Here is a 21,677-nt window from a genome sequence, read left to right on the forward strand (position 1 = left end):
TTCCTGCTTTTTATTTTAACGTATGATTTCCTTATTTCCACCGTTCTCATGCTACGTTTTCTAATACTATTTCCGTGCGAGTTCATTTGCATGTTTCGTATTCCTGTGAAACTGGAGCAGAATTTCGGGCAAATTGGCGCCGAGTAAAAGAACCGCAGTGTCTACTAAATCAAATTATACAAAAAAATATACCGGAACTCTTCGGCGCATTAAAGATGCGTTCTTATTCTTCACGTATTTCTCAAATGCCTATGTGCTGAGAGGAAATATTAATTTCATGCTTTAAATCTAAGTGCGGTAATGTATTTTAAAAATTACTAAATACTGATTAATAAATGAATGGAAATAAATCTTGGCATTTTTAATTCACGACCCTTGACCGAGTGACCAATCCCAGTTCTTCGCTTGGTACCGTTTCCGAACCTTCGGAACCGAACGAAAAACTACAAAGGAGAATCTCTTTATCGTAAATTGTTTATTTATTGATAAATGAATGAAAATGAATCTTAGCATTTTTATTTCACGATCCTTGACCAAATGATCAATACTGGGGGTGAGTACATGAGGTCGGGAAACATCACCCATTTCGTTGAATAATTTACTGTACGTCCTAATGAATGTTACGAGGAAATGAGAAATACCGCTGATTCAATTTTGCTGGAGTAGAAGTTGAACGAGTAGCAGAGAAGGTGAAACTTACTTTGTTTGTAGGGAAACTGGGCTTACTCTGATCAAACCACATATCCTTCTTGTTTTCCAGTATCACTATAGTAAATAGTAATCTGTAATTAAGATCCCCTGATTACATTTATTTTCTAATATACATCAGTAATTCGCTGTACGTAAAAGTTTAAGAATATGATTCTAATAATTGCTGGAGTCAATGAAATTCTACACAAAAGAGTTTTATTGTTTTCTTCCATTCTGAAATTTGCCTATCACGTTTTTGAGATAATCGAGTGTAGATGTGCGAAAAATACCAATTTCATTAGACCATCTTGGAAGAGCAAAGGTTTTTGCATACGAGTCATTGATTATTTCTGTTCTATAAACATTATATTTATTATATATTAAACAAAATAAAAATAATTTTTGACACGTTTGAAGTATGTGATTTGAATAAGGATAATCTTTCCTGTTATCATTTTTATTTAATAGGCATTTATTCTTTGACAAATTCTATTTGATTTGTAAAAATCGACGAAGTCACGATAACTTATACAAAAATTGATTATTTTGTCGCGATGAAAGACGCTTGTACGATATATGCTATTTAAAAAGCTTATTATAGTGAATGATTAGTTTGCTGGCACCTTAAGGAAAGCAAGCGTAATAAATTCTTCTCTTTTAGTAGCACCTAAGTATTTCTGACACAAGACGTACGTCATTCAGAATCAAATCTGACTAGTAGCACAGTTTTGATTGACAAGTAACGCAACACGTGTATGCACTACTCGTAGGAATATGTAGCAAATACTGCCATTGAATATTTATAATAGTCAGGATAAAAATTCATCGTACTCGTAAGACAGTCTTAACAGAAACTACAAAAAATTATAAGAAACTGCAAATGTTTAAAGTAAAGACTAAAAAGTTCTTCCATAACTACTTCTGTGAACGATTAATTAATCGAGAAACAAAAGTTTTGAAAAGATTATATAGATTACTTACTAATAAATGGAATAGTTTAGTTGTTTCATTTCTAGTTGAGAACTCTATGGAAGTGAGAAACTTATAAAAAGAATAAGCAAGGATGAATGGGTGTTTGAAGTCGTCAGGCAATGTACAACGTTCGATCGCATAATTTTATTTCGAAACATTAAGTTCCCTGCAATCACGTCTAAATATCCGCAACGCTGATACCAATGATAAAATGATTGTGAAATATTATTATCGACTTGTCAAGCGTTATTAGGAAGGGCCAAGCTGCATCAGCGTTTCCAAGTCTCGTTTCGGCGTTTGGCTCTCGTTAAATCGATCTCGTGATCGACATCGAACGAAAAGAAAAAGTGAAAGGAAAGAACGAATCGCGGATCTAAACGGGCGCATTGATACATTGACAACATCCATTGATCTAAAAATGTTTTTTTTTTTTTGTTTTTCGACATTTGGCAGTAGGAAAGGGAAATAGGAAGATTCGGTGAACGCGAGCGTCTCGGCAATTTACTTTTCTTCTTTGGTTCGCCGTTGCTTGTGTCATTCGCGCGAGCATTCGGAATTTAATTCTTTATGCGCGCGTTACGCAGCAATATAATTATTCTCTCACAGACGTTTACGTACATACACGATCACACGGACGACACACACGCACGACATTCATGCGTTCTTTTGGTTTCTTGTCCTTTGGCACAATGTTATCCGGCACTCGGCTTAGCAGTGACCAACGAGGGACGATGGCCTTCTTCACCGTGACCACAGTACCGCTGTTACTAACAGACACATCGGCAAGTGTGACAATCTCTCCCAACGTCCATTGTAACCGGCGTCCGAACTTTGCGCTGCTTCGGCCAGACCTGGACACAGTTATTAACATCCATATCTACCCCTTCAATTCATTTGAGACACCACGCTAAAACGAAATAGTTGAGCTTACCACCGATGATTGATACATGGTCCTTTGCGCGCGATGTTCTGTCGTAACCATCGATTTTGATATCTGCAAATGAACAGTTTTCGCGGATACAACAATTTCCCCCATTAATTTTACCTAAGATCCCTTCAACGCGGCTGTTCGTTATTCTTTAGCTCAAAACAATTTCGAAAGCAACGGATCGTTAAGAAAAATATATGGTGCAACAAAGTGCACAATAATTCATTTAAACGATGGCAATCACAATCAACGGGAGCGTAGGAGAACATTTTACGATTATTGCCACTCGAATGATTTCTTGTTATAGGACAAGGATAACTTACCGTACAGCCGTACAGTGCCCTCGGCTTTCCCGAGACTGTTCGTCGACACGCATTTGTAACTGCCCATGTCCTGCTTCGTGAATACTTTGATTACCAGCGACATCAGAACTTTGTATCCGGATCGCTCCTCCCTCACGCTATACTTGAGTCTGCATAATTGGTTGCTTCTATAGTTGGAGTAAGGGTCGAAAGTTAACCCATTTGCATATTACCGTACAACTCTTTTGTTTTCGCATCAATCATTGGATAAAACGCTGTATTAATTATTATATCAACTGTTGTATTCATTATAGGAAACAGAGTGTCAATCAGTACGCGAATTATTGTATCAATCATTATACAAAATGTACTGATTTCTATTATGAGATTCATGGTACGATGCAAATGGATTGAAAATGCCAGATGAAAATAAATGGAATAGTTTAGTTGTTTCATTTCTAGTTGAGAACTCTATGGAAGTGAGAAACTTATAAAAAGAATAAGCAAGGATGAATGGGTGTTTGAAGTCGTCAGGCAATGTACAACGTTCGATCGCATAATTTTATTTCGAAACATTAAGTTCCCTGCAATCACGTCTAAATATCCGCAACGCTGATACCAATGATAAAATGATTGTGAAATATTATTATCGACTTGTCAAGCGTTATTAGGAAGGGCCAAGCTGCATCAGCGTTTCCAAGTCTCGTTTCGGCGTTTGGCTCTCGTTAAATCGATCTCGTGATCGACATCGAACGAAAAGAAAAAGTGAAAGGAAAGAACGAATCGCGGATCTAAACGGGCGCATTGATACATTGACAACATCCATTGATCTAAAAATGTTTTTTTTTTTTTGTTTTTCGACATTTGGCAGTAGGAAAGGGAAATAGGAAGATTCGGTGAACGCGAGCGTCTCGGCAATTTACTTTTCTTCTTTGGTTCGCCGTTGCTTGTGTCATTCGCGCGAGCATTCGGAATTTAATTCTTTATGCGCGCGTTACGCAGCAATATAATTATTCTCTCACAGACGTTTACGTACATACACGATCACACGGACGACACACACGCACGACATTCATGCGTTCTTTTGGTTTCTTGTCCTTTGGCACAATGTTATCCGGCACTCGGCTTAGCAGTGACCAACGAGGGACGATGGCCTTCTTCACCGTGACCACAGTACCGCTGTTACTAACAGACACATCGGCAAGTGTGACAATCTCTCCCAACGTCCATTGTAACCGGCGTCCGAACTTTGCGCTGCTTCGGCCAGACCTGGACACAGTTATTAACATCCATATCTACCCCTTCAATTCATTTGAGACACCACGCTAAAACGAAATAGTTGAGCTTACCACCGATGATTGATACATGGTCCTTTGCGCGCGATGTTCTGTCGTAACCATCGATTTTGATATCTGCAAATGAACAGTTTTCGCGGATACAACAATTTCCCCCATTAATTTTACCTAAGATCCCTTCAACGCGGCTGTTCGTTATTCTTTAGCTCAAAACAATTTCGAAAGCAACGGATCGTTAAGAAAAATATATGGTGCAACAAAGTGCACAATAATTCATTTAAACGATGGCAATCACAATCAACGGGAGCGTAGGAGAACATTTTACGATTATTGCCACTCGAATGATTTCTTGTTATAGGACAAGGATAACTTACCGTACAGCCGTACAGTGCCCTCGGCTTTCCCGAGACTGTTCGTCGACACGCATTTGTAACTGCCCATGTCCTGCTTCGTGAATACTTTGATTACCAGCGACATCAGAACTTTGTATCCGGATCGCTCCTCCCTCACGCTATACTTGAGTCTGCATAATTGGTTGCTTCTATAGTTGGAGTAAGGGTCGAAAGTTAACCCATTTGCATATTACCGTACAACTCTTTTGTTTTCGCATCAATCATTGGATAAAACGCTGTATTAATTATTATATCAACTGTTGTATTCATTATAGGAAACAGAGTGTCAATCAGTACGCGAATTATTGTATCAATCATTATACAAAATGTACTGATTTCTATTATGAGATTCATGGTACGATGCAAATGGATTGAAAATGCCAGATGAACAATCTCGATTCAACTAACGCAATAAAAGTAAATATGAGTTTGCGTTGAAATAATACAAAACTGATAAAATTTGAAAAAAATAAGGAAGACACTTATTAAAGTAAAAAGTAGGGACTGGGCGAGTTAATAATTTTGTTGGAAAATTATTTTTCTTTACGAATAAAAAATGAAGAGTTGAAAAAGGCAAGGGAAAAAGAGTATACGTAAACCCACCCTTCGAGCAAGACTTCCTCGTCCTCCGAGTCGCGCCGGTTCTTTATCCAGTAATTAATTGTATTTGGAAATGCTTCTACGTAGCACTGTAGCTGCACGTCCGTGCCGAAAGGCGCCCCCAAAAGCTGATTAGGTACTTTGACGACAGGTGCAACTGCGAAAGTGGTTTCAAATTAATTGCCCGATATTCATCGTGTTACACGGCTCGCCAACGTTTTAATTAACGCTCTCACATGAACACCGCGAATAATTATTATGTAATTTGCTTTTACTTTACTTCAAGACGTTGCGCGAGTCGCGTTGCTTTTTATCTTTCAAACGATACGCTCTGCTTTATCGTGTAGTCGAGCTTCTGAAATTAATTTAATTTCTTAGGATTCGTGCAAAAACGTAGATTTAATGAAATGTTATTGATCGTCACGGATTCATTAAAGTTCGACGATAATCACGCGAGTACCAATAAAATGAACAATTTCAGAAATTCGTGTACATACTACATTAGGCACTGACGAAGGTATAATAACGAATCGTTATGATAATTTCATACGAGCTTATCTGTCGGAATATGCATTTGGAAATCAATATTCACAGCCCTATTATCGCGTCCAGCAACGTCGTAAAAAGGTCTCCAAGTTAAAATATGCGTGCGCGTGTGCTGCTGCCGATTGTTAACTTCCAGTGTAACAATGCGACGCGACGGTACGAAGTTATGCGATGTCTATAACACACGTTACTGAGAGCGTATAATTAATTTTCGAGCTGAATTCTATTGTTATTGAGTAATTGATACCGGTGCTATTTATGCAAATGATTGAACCTTGATACAATGTGTATTTGAACCGCGTTATCCAAGTAGGACAACATTCAGTTTTAATAATTGTGCATTTTCCATTTTCCTAGTAGAGTAATACATATGTAAAAATAATTATATGTGCTATTGCATATAGAAAAGCTCCCAACATTTAACAATTGCACTAAGCAATTACATTGCAATACAATTATTATTCTATCCATTTCTTTGGTAAAAGATGTTATAAAAAACTAGATCAATCTTTTCGTTTGCTTAGAACTGTTGAAAAAGTCGCGTTTGAAGAGCTCGATATAAAAACAATGCAAATCCAGAATATTAAAATCTGTAATCGTTGCTGATTCAACGATAAAAGGAAGGAGACCGCTTCGTTTTTGAGCAAATATTAAAATTGCAACGTCTACACCGAAAGGAAACGTTATTGCGCTCGGTAATAAATCCGCAGCGTTCTTCCCGCTGACAACCAATCTCTTGCTAGATTTCAGCTGCGGGAAAAATAAACCGATGTAAATCGATTCGCGTAAAACGATTTGATATTTCCTTGACAAATATGATAGTTCAGTAAAACTACAAACAATCATTGCGTCCCATTTTGCATCTCTCCTCGTCGTTTCAAGATACTGCCAGAGGGACGAACATACATATTACGAAATAAACAGGCGAGCTGCATAAGAGGCCACAAAGAAGAGCTATACTTTGTCTTTAGTTTGATTCGTTTAAATCCAACGCGATGAGGGTATTATTACTGTAATTAGCGGTTCACCGTTTCCTTCAAAGAGTAACCACTTGCAGCGGTGTGGGAAATAGGAACGCTGCGATGGCTCGAGTGATTCGTCAAAGGTGCGCACTGAACAATCGCCTTTTGTCTTTGGGAGCCTTTCCTTTCCTGCCGGCTACAATCAGGATCAGGGATTAGGAGGGAAAACAAGCTTACAATTCACGGCGAGCGTCACCCGCTTGCTAACGGCGGGCGGCACGTCGTTGCTGGCGATGCAGAGATACGCCCCCATTTGTCGCCTCTCGACACGATGGAATTGCAGCAGTGAACCGTTGTACGTTTCGTGACTCTGGAAATGGCTACCACCTGCGCACCCAGAAAACTTCCGTCTGCATATTTTCATATTCACTTCCCCGCGAACCATCCCTTAACCACTTACTGCCCTCCTCTCGCTCCGATCATTCGCTTTGTCCATTAATATTCGACTGATTTTATGCGCCACAAGACAGAGAGACGATAATTAAATGAACATCACAACATTCAAGGATTATATTTATCTATTCAAATTAATTAGCGGATATTTATGCACTTGTAACGAAAGAACATTAAAAGCTGAATGCTTAGAGCAGTTTTTACTTGATTAAAGGAATGCTTGGCTAAAACAGATTTCTTAAATTGATACAAAAATTGCAAATCATACACACACACACACACTTATTACTATGAATTGACGTATCAAATAATCAATTAAGCAGCACAAATGACCTTGCCTGATGAAAAGTATGCCACTAATGCTTGCACTACCTTTTTAAAATACGTACAAGTTTGACATTGTTTTCGGAGCAACAAGTCGCTTTGAGTAATGGTTAAACACTTAGTTGAACGTGCATAATAAGCAAAATAGGTTTGAAATTTAATCATCTGGGGTTCAGTCAATACAAACTAATTTCGAGAAGTGTGTCAAGTGGTTCGCTAGTATCCTCCCCCGTGAAGTACAAATTGTGTACGCGCTGAGCGCGGTCTAATAACCACTTAACCATGTTAAATGTTAATTGGCAAATTTAAAAAAGTAATTACGCGATGAAAGCGGTGGATCGCAATAATTATACAACGATAAACTGATATTAAAACGCCGAGGTAGAATGCGAAGTTAAAACGCATTCTACGTTGGTAATTAGCTTGAATACTAGAGTTCGTAATTTTAATTTCAACGGATCAATTAAATAAAGATAATCGCCGTAAAACGTGAGACCTGTACGATGTCCTCTGAAATTGTTTAGCTTTCGCTTTTTCAATCGTGTTGCACAGAGGACACGACCGGAAACAATGGAGCGAAGTGCTCGCAGCGATAATGGTCAAGGGATAAAAGATTGCCGACCGGAAAGAACATTATTTTTCGAGACGAGAAGTTACAACTTCCCAGATCTAAACGAATCCAGGTGGAACTTTTAACCAGGTCGAAGCCACAGGGTAACGCAATTGAACGAAGAAAGTTGCCGTCGAAGAACGGCGAAGAGGAATAAAGCGAAATAAAGATAGCGGGGGAACAGAGTGTGCATGGATGTGGGAGAGGAAGCCGGAAGCACAATACTGTAAGCGAAAGAAGAGATGAGAAGATATATGCTTAATTCACTGCTTAGGTAGCTAACGAGTTCCTTAAGTGAGCGAACGCTAACGAGTTTGCAAAGCTCGTAAGAAAAGCGTCATCGTCAGGCAGAAAAGCGACGCAAGTTGCACGTGAGCGGCGGTTTTGTGTATTTAGAAGGGAAACCATCGATGTTGCCTTAAAAATACCGCTTTTTCTACCATTTAACAGTCCCTCTCTTCAGTCAAGAGAATGATATTCATTTAGCATTATAATTAAATCCAATAATTAACGTAATAATTTATAGAAATTGTGCGACGAATGTCCATATTCTAAATTTCTAGTAATATAATCGTATTGGCAAATTGCCAGAGGACATGCAAATAATGCATTTCATTAACGATATTGAATATGATTAATATACATATATATTTTTCATCTGTACGATCATTTGTGATATTCGTAATAAAATAATTTTTAATAAGAGATTTTCCATTTACATTGGCTTTTTCAAATAGCAGATTTTAATTAAGAATTTTTTTAACATTATTGACATATCTGAAATGAATATCCTCGACTCATTATTAAAAGACACAGAGGTTTCGATTTACCTCTCTCGTAAGAGGCTATTAAAAAATGGTTTCATCAAATTTTTTTAGCTCATTCGCGAGGAGTGCACGCGTTTGTTCGTGGATTAAAATGGGAGTTAGTAGTCGTAATAACGATCGTTGAAACTACCTCATGGGAGAAAGAAAAGATATCAAAAAAGACAAATACTGCTCGAGCGTTTCAGCCGCATCTGAGGATGTCGGAGATGGGTAGTGCAACTAGTAACGTGGGCCAAAGTTTTGCCAACTCGAAGCCCTGCAGCGGGAACTACTACGTTCCTTTCCCTTGATGTGTGTACAAACGATGTTATACGTATACGCACCTCATATACATATATATACACAGTACTTCCCTTCTAAGCCGCACAAGCGTAAGCTCAGTGGTTCGTTTCATACACAGACGTATACTGCAGACACTATCATTCAAAAGTTCTACGACGACGGAGACCTAATCAGCGTTACATTTATCAAATCTGTACATATTTTCCTCTGATCTCTAAGAAAACAGATTTTAAATAACTTGCTTAGTCTTCTTTACAGAAACAATTAAAGACCTTTTATAAGACACCGATGATACTAATAAACAAATGATTACAGACGTGAATTAGTATTCCAACTCATAATTAACATATAATATTTAATGAACATCATTCGAATTTCCGTAATGCTTTTGACACGTGCAAAAAGACGTAATCTGTAGTACATGAGAATGAAGAGAAGATCGAAAGCTAACTGCTATTTAAACATTGAACGAGGAAACTTTTGCTCGGCAGTGTATGTACGTGTACTTACACGATTCCATCTTTTGTTCTGGGTATATATATATATATGTGTGTGTGTGTGTGTGTGTGTGTATGTGTGTGCACAAAATACCATGAAGAGAATCCTTATCCTGTTTCTTTCCACCCGCGGCCGACGTTCCTGTCTTCGAGTTCAAGGTGGTGAAACTTGTTTCAACGAGCCAGCTCTTTATATCCACTTCACTGTGTTCTTAAAGCTCAATCCGTGTTACTGCGTGTATACATGTCTTCAAAAATTTCCCGGCTCTTGATTCCGCGCTTTTGTTAACCACGATCCCGTGGGAACGAAGAGATTACGTTTTTAGGTGTACGCATGCAACAGCTGCCCGGGCTTCTATAATTTTCACTCAGATTTTATGTTACTCATTTCATTTTACGAATCTTGCTAGTTCTTTTATTATCAATTTTCTACCAAGCGCCGTTCAAGTATGCAAGATTATATGGTGTTTCTTGTATACAGTTTGATCTCTATATTCGATAATAAATGTGTGAAACTGAGAAGTGGCTTTTCGATTCACTTAAACGTCAGCTTTTCTTTTTTAGCTGAAGTACGGTGTTTAAGAGGACAATAATACTGCAGTCATAAGTGGATTAATTAGTAAAAAATATTTTTACCCGTATCGGCTGGATGAATCTTTAGAGATACGAAATCATATTACTTTAGTTAACCCGTTCTCCACTTGTAGAAAACTTGAACGTAACTAGGATATTAGTGTCTCCTAATTAGCCTATTAACATCAAACTAACGCGAAGTCACATGCAGGTAAATAGCGAATATCTGACACAGGTTTCGAGCTATATGCATATGTAGCAAGCGCTATTGTAATTAACACAGCGTTGTTAGGAGAGTTGGTACATGAAATGAAATGTACGCTCGCTTAAATCGTACACAATGTGAAAATGAACGCAAATCTCGCGATACGTTTCAACTGCAAACGTCAAACAATAAACGTTTCGCAGCGTTGTCAACAGTGTCCACGTTTCGTCGCCACGTTTATTTTTATACTACTCCATTTTTTCAATATTTGTTCAAGTGCAAATCGTGTCATGCGATAGTATTTTTCAACTCTGTTTTCACTTGTCCATTTGAATATACGAAACATTGTAAAAATACCTGTGCAACCGACGTGAAACAAAATTTTCTTATAAGAAAAACATTAAAAAGAGTTATTTTCCAACGCGTATTGTTCCGCCAACGGATTGTTTTTCTATTGTTGCACATGTACAAATATAAACACGGAACGTAACGCCTTTATTTTATATTTCGATGTTGAACATACGTTTATGATTGAAATGCATGTAGAAAAACCGAAATGAAAATAATACTGCAAGCTCTGAGCGAAAACATATAAAGTATTGAGAGTTTAATTATTTATATCGTTATAATTGTTCCTTTTAGAAGAATGTTCGTTATGTACATGTGAATTTCACAGGACAAACTTCGATTGCTAATAAAAGCGTATCAAATCAACAAAAATATAGAAATATTCAATAACGAGACCGAAATAAAATTAAATGTAATATTTACGTTGGCCAGGAGATTAAAAGCGTGTAGCGAAACGAGAGTCGAGAAACGAGAAACGCTATCGATATTAGTGACATAAAGTAGCGATTACCGGTCGTAAGCATCGTAATAAAGCTCTGGCCGGAGCGGGGGGGAGAGTACGGGGACGAGGGAACAAAGGGTGTAGTAATGGGTAGCAAACGAAATTAAACCTTCGTCGTCTCTCCGTCTTCTTTCTCCTTTTTTTTCTTTTCTTAGAGGAGCAAGGCGAGTGAAAGAGGTCTGTCCGCGGAGATACCCACGAGTTTTATAGTGTCATTATGTACCACCAGAAGAGTTCCTTATGAGAATAGGTTCTCCGTCTTCCCTTCGCCAGGATACTCTCGGGGTTGGCCGCCCCGTCGCGCGACAGCTTAACGTCGCATTGTCGCCCTCCGCAACTGCCAAGTCCGCGCTTGTGTCACCACCGTAAACGATATCCGGTGGCACTGTCCAACAGACGTTAAAAAAACAGTTGTGTCATATGAGACTCTCCTTCTGATATAATACGATGAATTATTATAAAACGATCTCGTAAATTTTATAAAATATTCAATTGACGTTGATACTCGGAGGATTAAAATCATTTCATTCTTGTATTACACCTTGTATTAATACAAAATATTATTAATATCAACAGACTATATTATGATTAAATACAGCTAAATTTATGAGCTGGGAACACGTCGTGTTCCTCAGGTAGGAAACGGCAAATATTTTCCATTCATCAGGATTATGAAACGGCAACCAGTTTAATTTGTTCTCAAACGAGTAGACTGTTTTTCGATAAGGGATTATAAATTGAAGTTGTCGGACGATAAATGAGATGCAGAATAATCTTTGGGTAATAACAGGCATTAAAATTAAACGACGACCGAGCGAAAGAGTTACGATGAAGTTTGGAAATTGACAAAAGAGGCTTTGGTAGGTTAAAGTTCTGAAAAGATCGTTCTGCGGCCTGCGGTATAGGCGAGGTACATCGTAATGAGACGGACTTTAATGTTTAGTTAGTATAACTAGACTCGATTTAGGTGGGGCCGAGATAGGGAGCGGGAACAAGAAATTGCTAATGTTCGGAACGTCGGGAACATAATAATTATCCTAGCCGAGCACGCCTCTCGATGTTAAACCCGTGGCGAGAAAAGAAAACGGTATAATAGGGCAGAGAAAAGAAAGAGAGGGCTCGCCGCGCTTTGTTACGCGTTACTGGATTCACGATTTTATGCAAATTACTTTATGCATACTTTCGTACGAAAAAATAGTTATATGAAATCTGTGTATATCCTGTGTGTAATCCTCTTCATATATACTCGCGGTAATTGTTTTATATATTTTAATCACGCTTGGTAGGTATTGCAATCGGTATAATTATGAAATCACAGACTGATTTCAATCTTCTGTAGTGATAGGAAATTCATTGGTTGGGAAAATTTATATCGCAAGGAGACAACGATACCGGAGTTACGCGAAGAAGGACAAATAGATGCAATAGATTTATTGGCGAACGTCCAATGACACGCCAGTTTGTGTTTTCCATCTGTTGAAAAGAGACTCAATTGCACGAGAAACAAGAGAATTATATGTACATATTTGCACTGCGCGAGCGAAGTGCACATTTCTGCTGAATTTCGCCTGAAACGGATGAGAGGAAGTCCGGGAAGCTTGGAAAAAAATTGAATCCCGTCGATTACGTTATTAAATTTCCCGATACGAAATCGCGACCCGGCTTCCGTGATAGATTATTCCAGTTTGGAGTAGCTCCTCCCATCCGGTAGTAAGCTTCGACAAACCTTTTCGCGATACGGGGAAAAGCAATATTTGTGTAACGTCTTGGAGGTTCATTTCTCACTGAGAAAAAATATCACGGTTATCCGAAGCTTCGATGATAGAAAAATATAGCCGAGCGAGTCCGCGATCCGTGGGGCACAAACGGGAAGTGTTCGTGTATATATAAGGTCTGTATTCTGTATGGATATTTATACGTTTGAAAAACAGAGCTGGAGAGGCGAAACCTAGTTTCTGTGTTTACCTCATTTTTAGGAGGACAGTTTTCCTGGACATTAAGGATCTAATTCGGTTCTCTTTGCAAATATGCAGTAAAACATGAAATACTTCTATTTAGAAATGGAATGAAGTTCCTAAGTGATTCTCAAATACTTTCTTTCGCTGCATTACTGATCATAAAAAATCTGTTAGTTTTATAAACAATAATATAAGGATTGTATACGCAACGAATTTGACGACTTCAGAAGAACTTGATTAGGCTATTTAAACAGTGAAGTTCAGATTATTATTGACCAACGCTACCGATGGTGAGGTAGAAGTTTTTGTAGCTTCAATAACAGCGGGAAATGTACTCGCGGTATAGTTTAATGAACAATAAGGCTGACTGGTTTATATAGGTAGTTTCTTTATGCGGGTGTAGCGCTACAATTTAATGTGGTATAAACCGTAACACAATTTAAACTAGAAGCCGCGTTTGAATGGAAAGATTAAACGTTCGATTACCATATTAACCCTCTGTCATTCCGTGAAGTAACATTCATTACAGTCCCCGCTAATTGCAGTATATTTCATTGCGACACCATATATGTATAATCTGTACAATTCAAACACCGTCCGATAAGTATGGGTACCTACTGCCCCACTATCGCATTAAATAACATGAGGAATTGTGGCAATCGCTCGCGTCATCGTATAACGCGGAACCCGTTTTAATTCCTTAAATGAATATAGTTAATACAATTGTAATTTATCTGGAAATTGATGTATGACCTCGTTTTATCAATATTATTCCTGCCAACGATATGCCACAGAGTGTTCCAAGCTTTGAAAATGAAGGATGAATAAAATTACAGAAATCCCTTTTACAGAGAAAATTTATTGACAGGTCTTGAACCAGAATCTCCTGGTTCCTCGAATCGGTTTCGCTCGATTGAACAGAGTTAGAAATGTGCAGCAACAGGAAGGTGATAATTAATTGGCTTACCGAGGATGTCCAGGCACCCGAGCTCGGATATCATCGGACTGGTGTTAATCTGACACATGTAACAATCCCTATCCGACTCCTTTAACTGACGAATGTGCAACCGCCACGTGCCGTTGACGACTTCCTCCGTGGCCTGGCTGCTTCCTGTCACCCCGAAGGCGTTACCGGACACCGCGCCGGACCCGGAACTTCCGCCGGTCTCGTACGAGACCGCGATACGTCCATTGTGCGTCACGGTCCTCGTGTGTACCGAGAGAATCGTCTGGTCCGAGGCACGTAGCCAGCCAACCTGCAAAATTCATTGCCATTTCCCTGCCCCCTCAACTCTCCTGCCAACTCGTTACCAGCTACACAAATTTCCATGCAGTTTCCAGGAACAACACCTAATTCATTTCTCACCAAGTGTCTAGCCGCAACGAACATCTGATTTCTTTTTCATGTATCATTTTCCTTAATCGTTCGAAATTATCATTCTTCCGATTAATAAGTCGTACGACTTAGATTTGAATGTGTATTTTTTTAAAGAATGTTCAGAGACAGAAGAATAAGTAAAATATACAGTGTAGATTTTTGAGATAATATACCCGAGGGAATTACGTACTTTCTTTCAATTAACTCTTCCTTCGATACGAAAATGTTAACTATTATCAAACAAGTAAAATTCTTAATGATAATAACTTGACGTAAATTCTCAGATTATAAAATCTTCTTCCGCGTACCAAAAGATTAATTTACGTATATTCAAGATTGAATATAGTAAAACGATATTAAGATAATAACTTGACAAGATTAAACTATAATTAAATTTTATTTTAATTGGCATTGAGCCAGAGACTTATTTTCGTACAGTCACTTATTAACGTAAAGCAGGGTACAGACATACGAATATAATCTCGAACTCTTTGATTTTACTGTACCAAAATTGAAAAGGGTAACTGTCAATGAATGATCGAATTAAGCGAGCGATTTTCCACGTATTTGCGAACAATATGAAAGTAAAACAACGTTCATAACTTCGGCCGGCATTTCCTGTTATAAAAGATCCTGGAAACTATTTGGATCTGACTGGAGGCCGAGCTTATCTTAATCCATCCCTGCCTGCCAAGCTGCCTTGAGTGGCTTTCTATAGACCGAATATTTCATCTAGCTGGATACTTTACGGGTGGAATCTGTCGCCGGAGAAAATGTGTCTCTACTCCTTGAATCTCACCTACTTCCAGACCATCCCTCCCTCCCTCCATCTCTCTCCGACACACAGGCGGACACACATTACTGCTCCTTTCTATAATACCGTCCTTCTCTTCACGCGTTCTCCCCTTTTTACTCGTTCATCCTCCTTCTTGGAATATATAGATCCCGATCGGAAAACTTATTACTAAATATAGCCGATGTTGGAGGCGGGACGGGGTCGGATTATGGGGTAGGAGAACTCTCGTGGCCGGGAAGAATTTTCCGCAAACACTCGCGCGCACACACACAGGCCCGCAACCTGGAATGCGGATGGAATCGGAATGCGTTTCTTCTTTTTCGGAGAACATGCGAGCGATTTAACGTCGGTTCAAACGCTTGTCCGTTTCACTTTTACGCGCTTCCGCGAGCACGTACACGTTCTATAAAGATTAAGCGTTCGTTGATGTAAGAGATAAGTACGGGAGATAAGAGATAAAAGAGAGGGAGAGACTCGCCTTCATATTTCAGGTTCATAGCTTTTTGAATTTTATATATTAGGTGATTTTTATCACGGAGTTACCTTGTACTTGCCAATGTTACGGACGCTGCAAGAGAAAGCAACCTCACGGCCAATTGCAGCTGTTTGATTCCCAACTGGAGCGATGAACACTGGCCCCGTGTTACTGTTTGAGTCTGTAACAGAACAACGATCATTTCAAACTAATGTTCAAGAGGAAACTTTGATTATTAAATTGCTGCAAATGAAATTTTTTAATTCCAACTAGATTTCTTGTTTTAAGAGAGTGAATAAGTACATCAAAGATACTGATGTAACACTTCAAACGTTTGAACATGTTCAATTTCTTCCATCTGCATCATTAGTATTATAATACAACGTTGAACGAGGATTGAAAAAAATGTTCGAGCTGGTGGAAACGTTGGGCATCGACACGTTCTGGTGTTTTCGCAACGGGGGAGAATATTTCACAAGCGCAAACGGGACAGGACGACATTACTCTTGTCTCGTACGCTTCGAGCCGAGATTTCTCCATCCGTATCTTCATTTCTATGTGTCTCCATCCGCCCACGCTTTCCACGTCTCAGCCATTTCTTTCGACCCCGAGCACGGGCTATGTTCTGTTGTGTTGTCTTTCAATCTCTTTTCCCCTTCTACAACGACCGTTGCTCCTTAGCAATCGGCTATCGAAGAATTTGGTCGTCTCCAGTTACTCGATATTTGATTGGAAAAATCTCGACCTTCCATTTTTAAGCAAGAGATGTTCGAAAAATAACTTCTTATATTTTATTTGATTCGCATTTCAGACTGGGCTCATACATTTTATAATGCAAATTGATTGATGTCTAAACAAACGTTGGAAGAATTCCTCTTTGCTAATTCGAAACGCTTTCGCAGGCCACTCTCGCGTGTTTGCGAAGCTGTACATTTCCAGTTCGAACTCAGCAAGGGAGACTGAGAGAGAGAGAGAATGTGTATGTATGTATGTGTATGTAGAGTTGCTTTGCATATATGCAAAGTTAACCACTTAAAGTTAATATTCCGGAATAAATTGTCAAACGATGGATGAACGGAAAATGTTGACGAATGACAAACAGAACCAATAGAAACGAATTTCGTAAGACTAAAGACTATCATCTTTTCAGTCTCATTCTATTGTTAGAATAAGATTGTTTCGTTATATCCTTGACAGTATTTTATTTATAATGTTGTAGCATTCAGGCTATCGACATCTGTGAAACAGTTTTGGAAGGTATTGTCGATCGTTTGTCAATCGAGTGGAGCGGAAATCGGGTGTTCTATTTCTTCTCTCATTAGTCATTACCACTTTTACTAATTCCTACCACATATACAGCTCCAGGAAAAGAATAATAAATTTATGAATCTAGTTTAATTAAGACAAATGATATTTCTATTCTCGTGGGAACGCGTTCGCGATATCTCTGTTAAGTCTACTTCAATACACATTCTTTGAAACTCTTTTAAATTGATAGCACTGAAGATTAATATTATACATTAATACTGTATTAAAGACAGGAATTAGTGGGCTGTCTTCTTCGAACATTTTTTATCGTAAAACGTGCATTCCAGTATATAATATAAAAGCCGAGACGATTTATACGACTTAAACGATAAATGAGAAGCGACAGGCATTTAGCAGCGGCGCTGGTTCAGCTAGAAATGTCCAAGCATTGGGACGATACGATGCATTCGTTTTTTCTTGCCGTTTCTTCCCAAGCCGGAATACCTTCTGTTTTCACAGGCGTTCTCATTTATGCGGCTTTCTAGCTACCGTGCCCGTGTTACTCTTTTTTCTACTTTCCCAACCAGTCTCTCTTCCCTTTCGCGGACGAGCACCACCTTTCACGTCTTATTTTTTTCACTCGCTGTTACCCTTTACACGGCGAACTACTACTCCCGACGTAACTAATATCTAAATTGCTTCCGCGGTTTTAAGTTTTGTCCCGACCGAACAATTCCCAAGATAATGGCTGCAGGAATTGTCTAACTGGATAAACATTGCCACTGTCGGAAATAATTGTCCAGGTTATTTTACATCATTTATTAGCCGCGATAATGAGCTTTTAATCAAGAGAAATCATTTAAATGAGAAACTTGAGTTTTCATTTAAAGCCAAGGACTATTATTACATAAAACGGGCCTCTTGTTGTATGGACATAAATAATCTATAATCAAAAGCTTCTAGCTAATGATAGCCGCACCTTATAATTTATAGTGAAATTATAAAAAAGAAAGAAGCGTGTAACCGTTGATAAGAGCGGTATAATATTTCGAAACGAGTTCGATTAATTCCCAGCGTAGAAACGATCGATTCTTTTTATCTCGTTAGCCAGTGCACGCTACCCTTCGCGATGTATCGCACGCAACCCTCGCAGCAACATTAATTCCTTCGGCCAAGTTCCACGGATATTTTCAGCAAGAAACGACACAGAGTTCTTCTAGGGTGAGAATGATCGAAAGGAGAAAATTGCGAGATGTCGAGGATGATTGATTATTTTTCCCCCCCAGCTTCATCCAGAATCCAGAAGAAGAAAACTCAGAAGGAAGTGGCAGAAGGTGTATTATTATTAGATAGTGTGGATTTTTATGTAAAATAAAAAATTTTACGGAATGACGATAAGAATTCGTTTTATTTTTTAGAAATAATAATAGACATTTCGATTTCGATTTTACGATCGTAATATTTTTTACGTTTCGTACGGATAAAATTTTCCTGCAAATATATTCTGTATAATTATTATTCGAGCTGTTGAAATTCGTCGAAGAAACTGTCTCGCTGGATAAATATGTACGTCTAAAATAATAACGAGACAGCAGCGTCTTCCCAACGGAATGGGAGGACGCAGCGTAATATCTATTTTTCGAGAGTGACTGAAGTTAATTGCAATATCATTACGAAAATCGACGACGTGTAAACGCCTGTCCCAGTTTCCGTTTGACACGAACACCCCGTACAATGTCTCCGGCACATTTGACCGAGTTCATGCGAGCAGAGGATAAACCAGTGAGAAAGAAAGAAGCCGGCTTCAATTACACAGATTACCTCCGCTTCGACTTTTTTCATATTATATAATTATATTGTTTATATTGAAATTGCACATAAAACTGAAAAATTTCCAAGTCTCAAACGTCTATACATAAAACATTCTTGTTATACTCTTCATACCATCTTCAGAACTCGCAGAACCTCCTAATTTTAGACATTTTTTAATTGACAACAATGTTATTATACATACAATACAATAATTGACAACAATAAGACAGCTTGGTTGCTGCGTGTTGGAATTGTCAAGACCTGAACGTGACATAATTTAAATTAGATGCCATGGCTTTAATTTAGATGTGATTATGATGAAACATTTACAATTACATAGATAACACGTTTCTAACTGTATCGGATATTAACCGCGAATCGATTAATTGGACGCGCGGTAATCCTCGATGAAAACTATCGCGAGCGTGAATCGCTCGTTGACTCCGGGTGCTCGAAACGGGCGATCGGAGATCGCATCACCACGGCCATTACGATTAGCGGCGATGATATCTGCGGTACAAGAGGCGGACTCATTTTTCACGAGTGGCGGAAAAAAAGCGACGACGTCGTTCTTAATCATCGAAACGATCCCCTGGTACAACGCATCTGTCTCTCTCTTTTATTTTGTAAAACGCGGGCCGTGGGACGAGAAGGGTGAACGAATACGATGGCTGGTGACTAAAAAAGAAGAAAGCATCGGGACAAGCTGCCAGAAGGGAAGGAGAGGAAAGGATCAGCTCGGTGGGGCAGAAGGAAATCCCCTTTCGGGAATTCCTTGTTCCCGACCTCAATCGATTTTTTCCCTCGCGCGAGCTTACGACGAGGGGAGTCGTACTTGCCTCCCCACACATCTTTCTGCTCGAAATGAAATCGAATCTAAAAATTGGAATATAACACTCCGCCCTATCCTCCTACTATTCCTGCCTTCATGCCTGGCGTTCAAATACCCAACGTTAAACCATTTACACTCCGACTTTTATTTACGTTCCTGTAGAATAATACTTTTATATGGTGTGTAAAATAATACTCGTTTATCCATCAGAATAAGAATTCACTTTCCGTCTTTTCGTTATTTATATTAATACGATGAAAGTGTTTGAACTCTTAATGACAGGCGATAGCAGAAACGAATAATGGATGAACGTAATGAAATTTGAGAAATAGCATTAAGCGAGTATCAACGTTTCGACTCGCCTGTTCGGGGCACCGCAAAGTAAAAAGTAACGTCAAAAACATAAAACATTCTTGTTATACTCTTCATACCATCTTCAGAACTCGCAGAACCTCCTAATTTTAGACATTTTTTAATTGACAACAATGTTATTATACATACAATACAATAATTGACAACAATAAGACAGCTTGGTTGCTGCGTGTTGGAATTGTCAAGACCTGAACGTGACATAATTTAAATTAGATGCCATGGCTTTAATTTAGATGTGATTATGATGAAACATTTACAATTACATAGATAACACGTTTCTAACTGTATCGGATATTAACCGCGAATCGATTAATTGGACGCGCGGTAATCCTCGATGAAAACTATCGCGAGCGTGAATCGCTCGTTGACTCCGGGTGCTCGAAACGGGCGATCGGAGATCGCATCACCACGGCCATTACGATTAGCGGCGATGATATCTGCGGTACAAGAGGCGGACTCATTTTTCACGAGTGGCGGAAAAAAAGCGACGACGTCGTTCTTAATCATCGAAACGATCCCCTGGTACAACGCATCTGTCTCTCTCTTTTATTTTGTAAAACGCGGGCCGTGGGACGAGAAGGGTGAACGAATACGATGGCTGGTGACTAAAAAAGAAGAAAGCATCGGGACAAGCTGCCAGAAGGGAAGGAGAGGAAAGGATCAGCTCGGTGGGGCAGAAGGAAATCCCCTTTCGGGAATTCCTTGTTCCCGACCTCAATCGATTTTTTCCCTCGCGCGAGCTTACGACGAGGGGAGTCGTACTTGCCTCCCCACACATCTTTCTGCTCGAAATGAAATCGAATCTAAAAATTGGAATATAACACTCCGCCCTATCCTCCTACTATTCCTGCCTTCATGCCTGGCGTTCAAATACCCAACGTTAAACCATTTACACTCCGACTTTTATTTACGTTCCTGTAGAATAATACTTTTATATGGTGTGTAAAATAATACTCGTTTATCCATCAGAATAAGAATTCACTTTCCGTCTTTTCGTTATTTATATTAATACGATGAAAGTGTTTGAACTCTTAATGACAGGCGATAGCAGAAACGAATAATGGATGAACGTAATGAAATTTGAGAAATAGCATTAAGCGAGTATCAACGTTTCGACTCGCCTGTTCGGGGCACCGCAAAGTAAAAAGTAACGTCAAACGCGATACAGTATCGTGCTATAATGATTGATCGTGGCGAGCTACGTAACCCAAGTCCACATAAAACTTGTAGGCGTGATTAATCGTCTGCATTGAATCCTAAACTTGACCGCTATTACGTATACCTCATAGTTCACAGTTATTGTCATGTTATAAACCAATCATCGTTCCACATGAAATTTCCCAACTACAGATTATAAACTAATATTAATCAGTAAAATATTTGTATAAGAAAATAGAATAAAAAAAAATAGTAATGGATTGTATTCAATATAAAACAATGTGATAAGATTTTTTTATTAAATTTTTAACACTGAATTCCATTACCTGTTCCAATGGTT

General features: G+C 38.8%; 1 protein-coding gene across 2 annotated transcripts in view; it reads right to left on the reverse strand.

Annotated features, from left to right (window-relative positions):
• Nucleotides 1-3,432: 3,432 nt before the first annotated feature.
• LOC108623006 (lachesin-like) overlaps nt 3,433-21,677 on the reverse strand; it is a 38,284-nt gene continuing 20,039 nt past the window's right edge. Inside the window, exons 2-9 of one of the 2 annotated variants that reach the window (XM_018021238.2) lie at nt 15,984-16,096; nt 14,234-14,522; nt 11,532-11,693; nt 6,925-7,074; nt 5,183-5,336; nt 4,562-4,728; nt 4,242-4,304; nt 3,433-4,161 (exon numbers count right to left, since the gene is read on the reverse strand). In XM_018021238.2, the coding sequence (XP_017876727.1) occupies nt 4,052-4,161; nt 4,242-4,304; nt 4,562-4,728; nt 5,183-5,336; nt 6,925-7,074; nt 11,532-11,693; nt 14,234-14,522; nt 15,984-16,096 (1,208 nt within the window). In that variant the 3' untranslated portion in view covers nt 3,433-4,051. The remainder of the gene's footprint in view (nt 4,162-4,241; nt 4,305-4,561; nt 4,729-5,182; nt 5,337-6,924; nt 7,075-11,531; nt 11,694-14,233; nt 14,523-15,983; nt 16,097-21,677) is intronic. The other variant, XM_018021239.2, reaches the window with a different exon arrangement.

The sequence above is a fragment of the Ceratina calcarata genome, unplaced genomic scaffold (genome assembly GCF_001652005.2).
Source record: "Ceratina calcarata isolate Rehan_Ccalc_2016 unplaced genomic scaffold, ASM165200v1 scaffold25, whole genome shotgun sequence".
Lineage (NCBI taxonomy): Eukaryota > Metazoa > Arthropoda > Insecta > Hymenoptera > Apidae > Ceratina > Ceratina calcarata.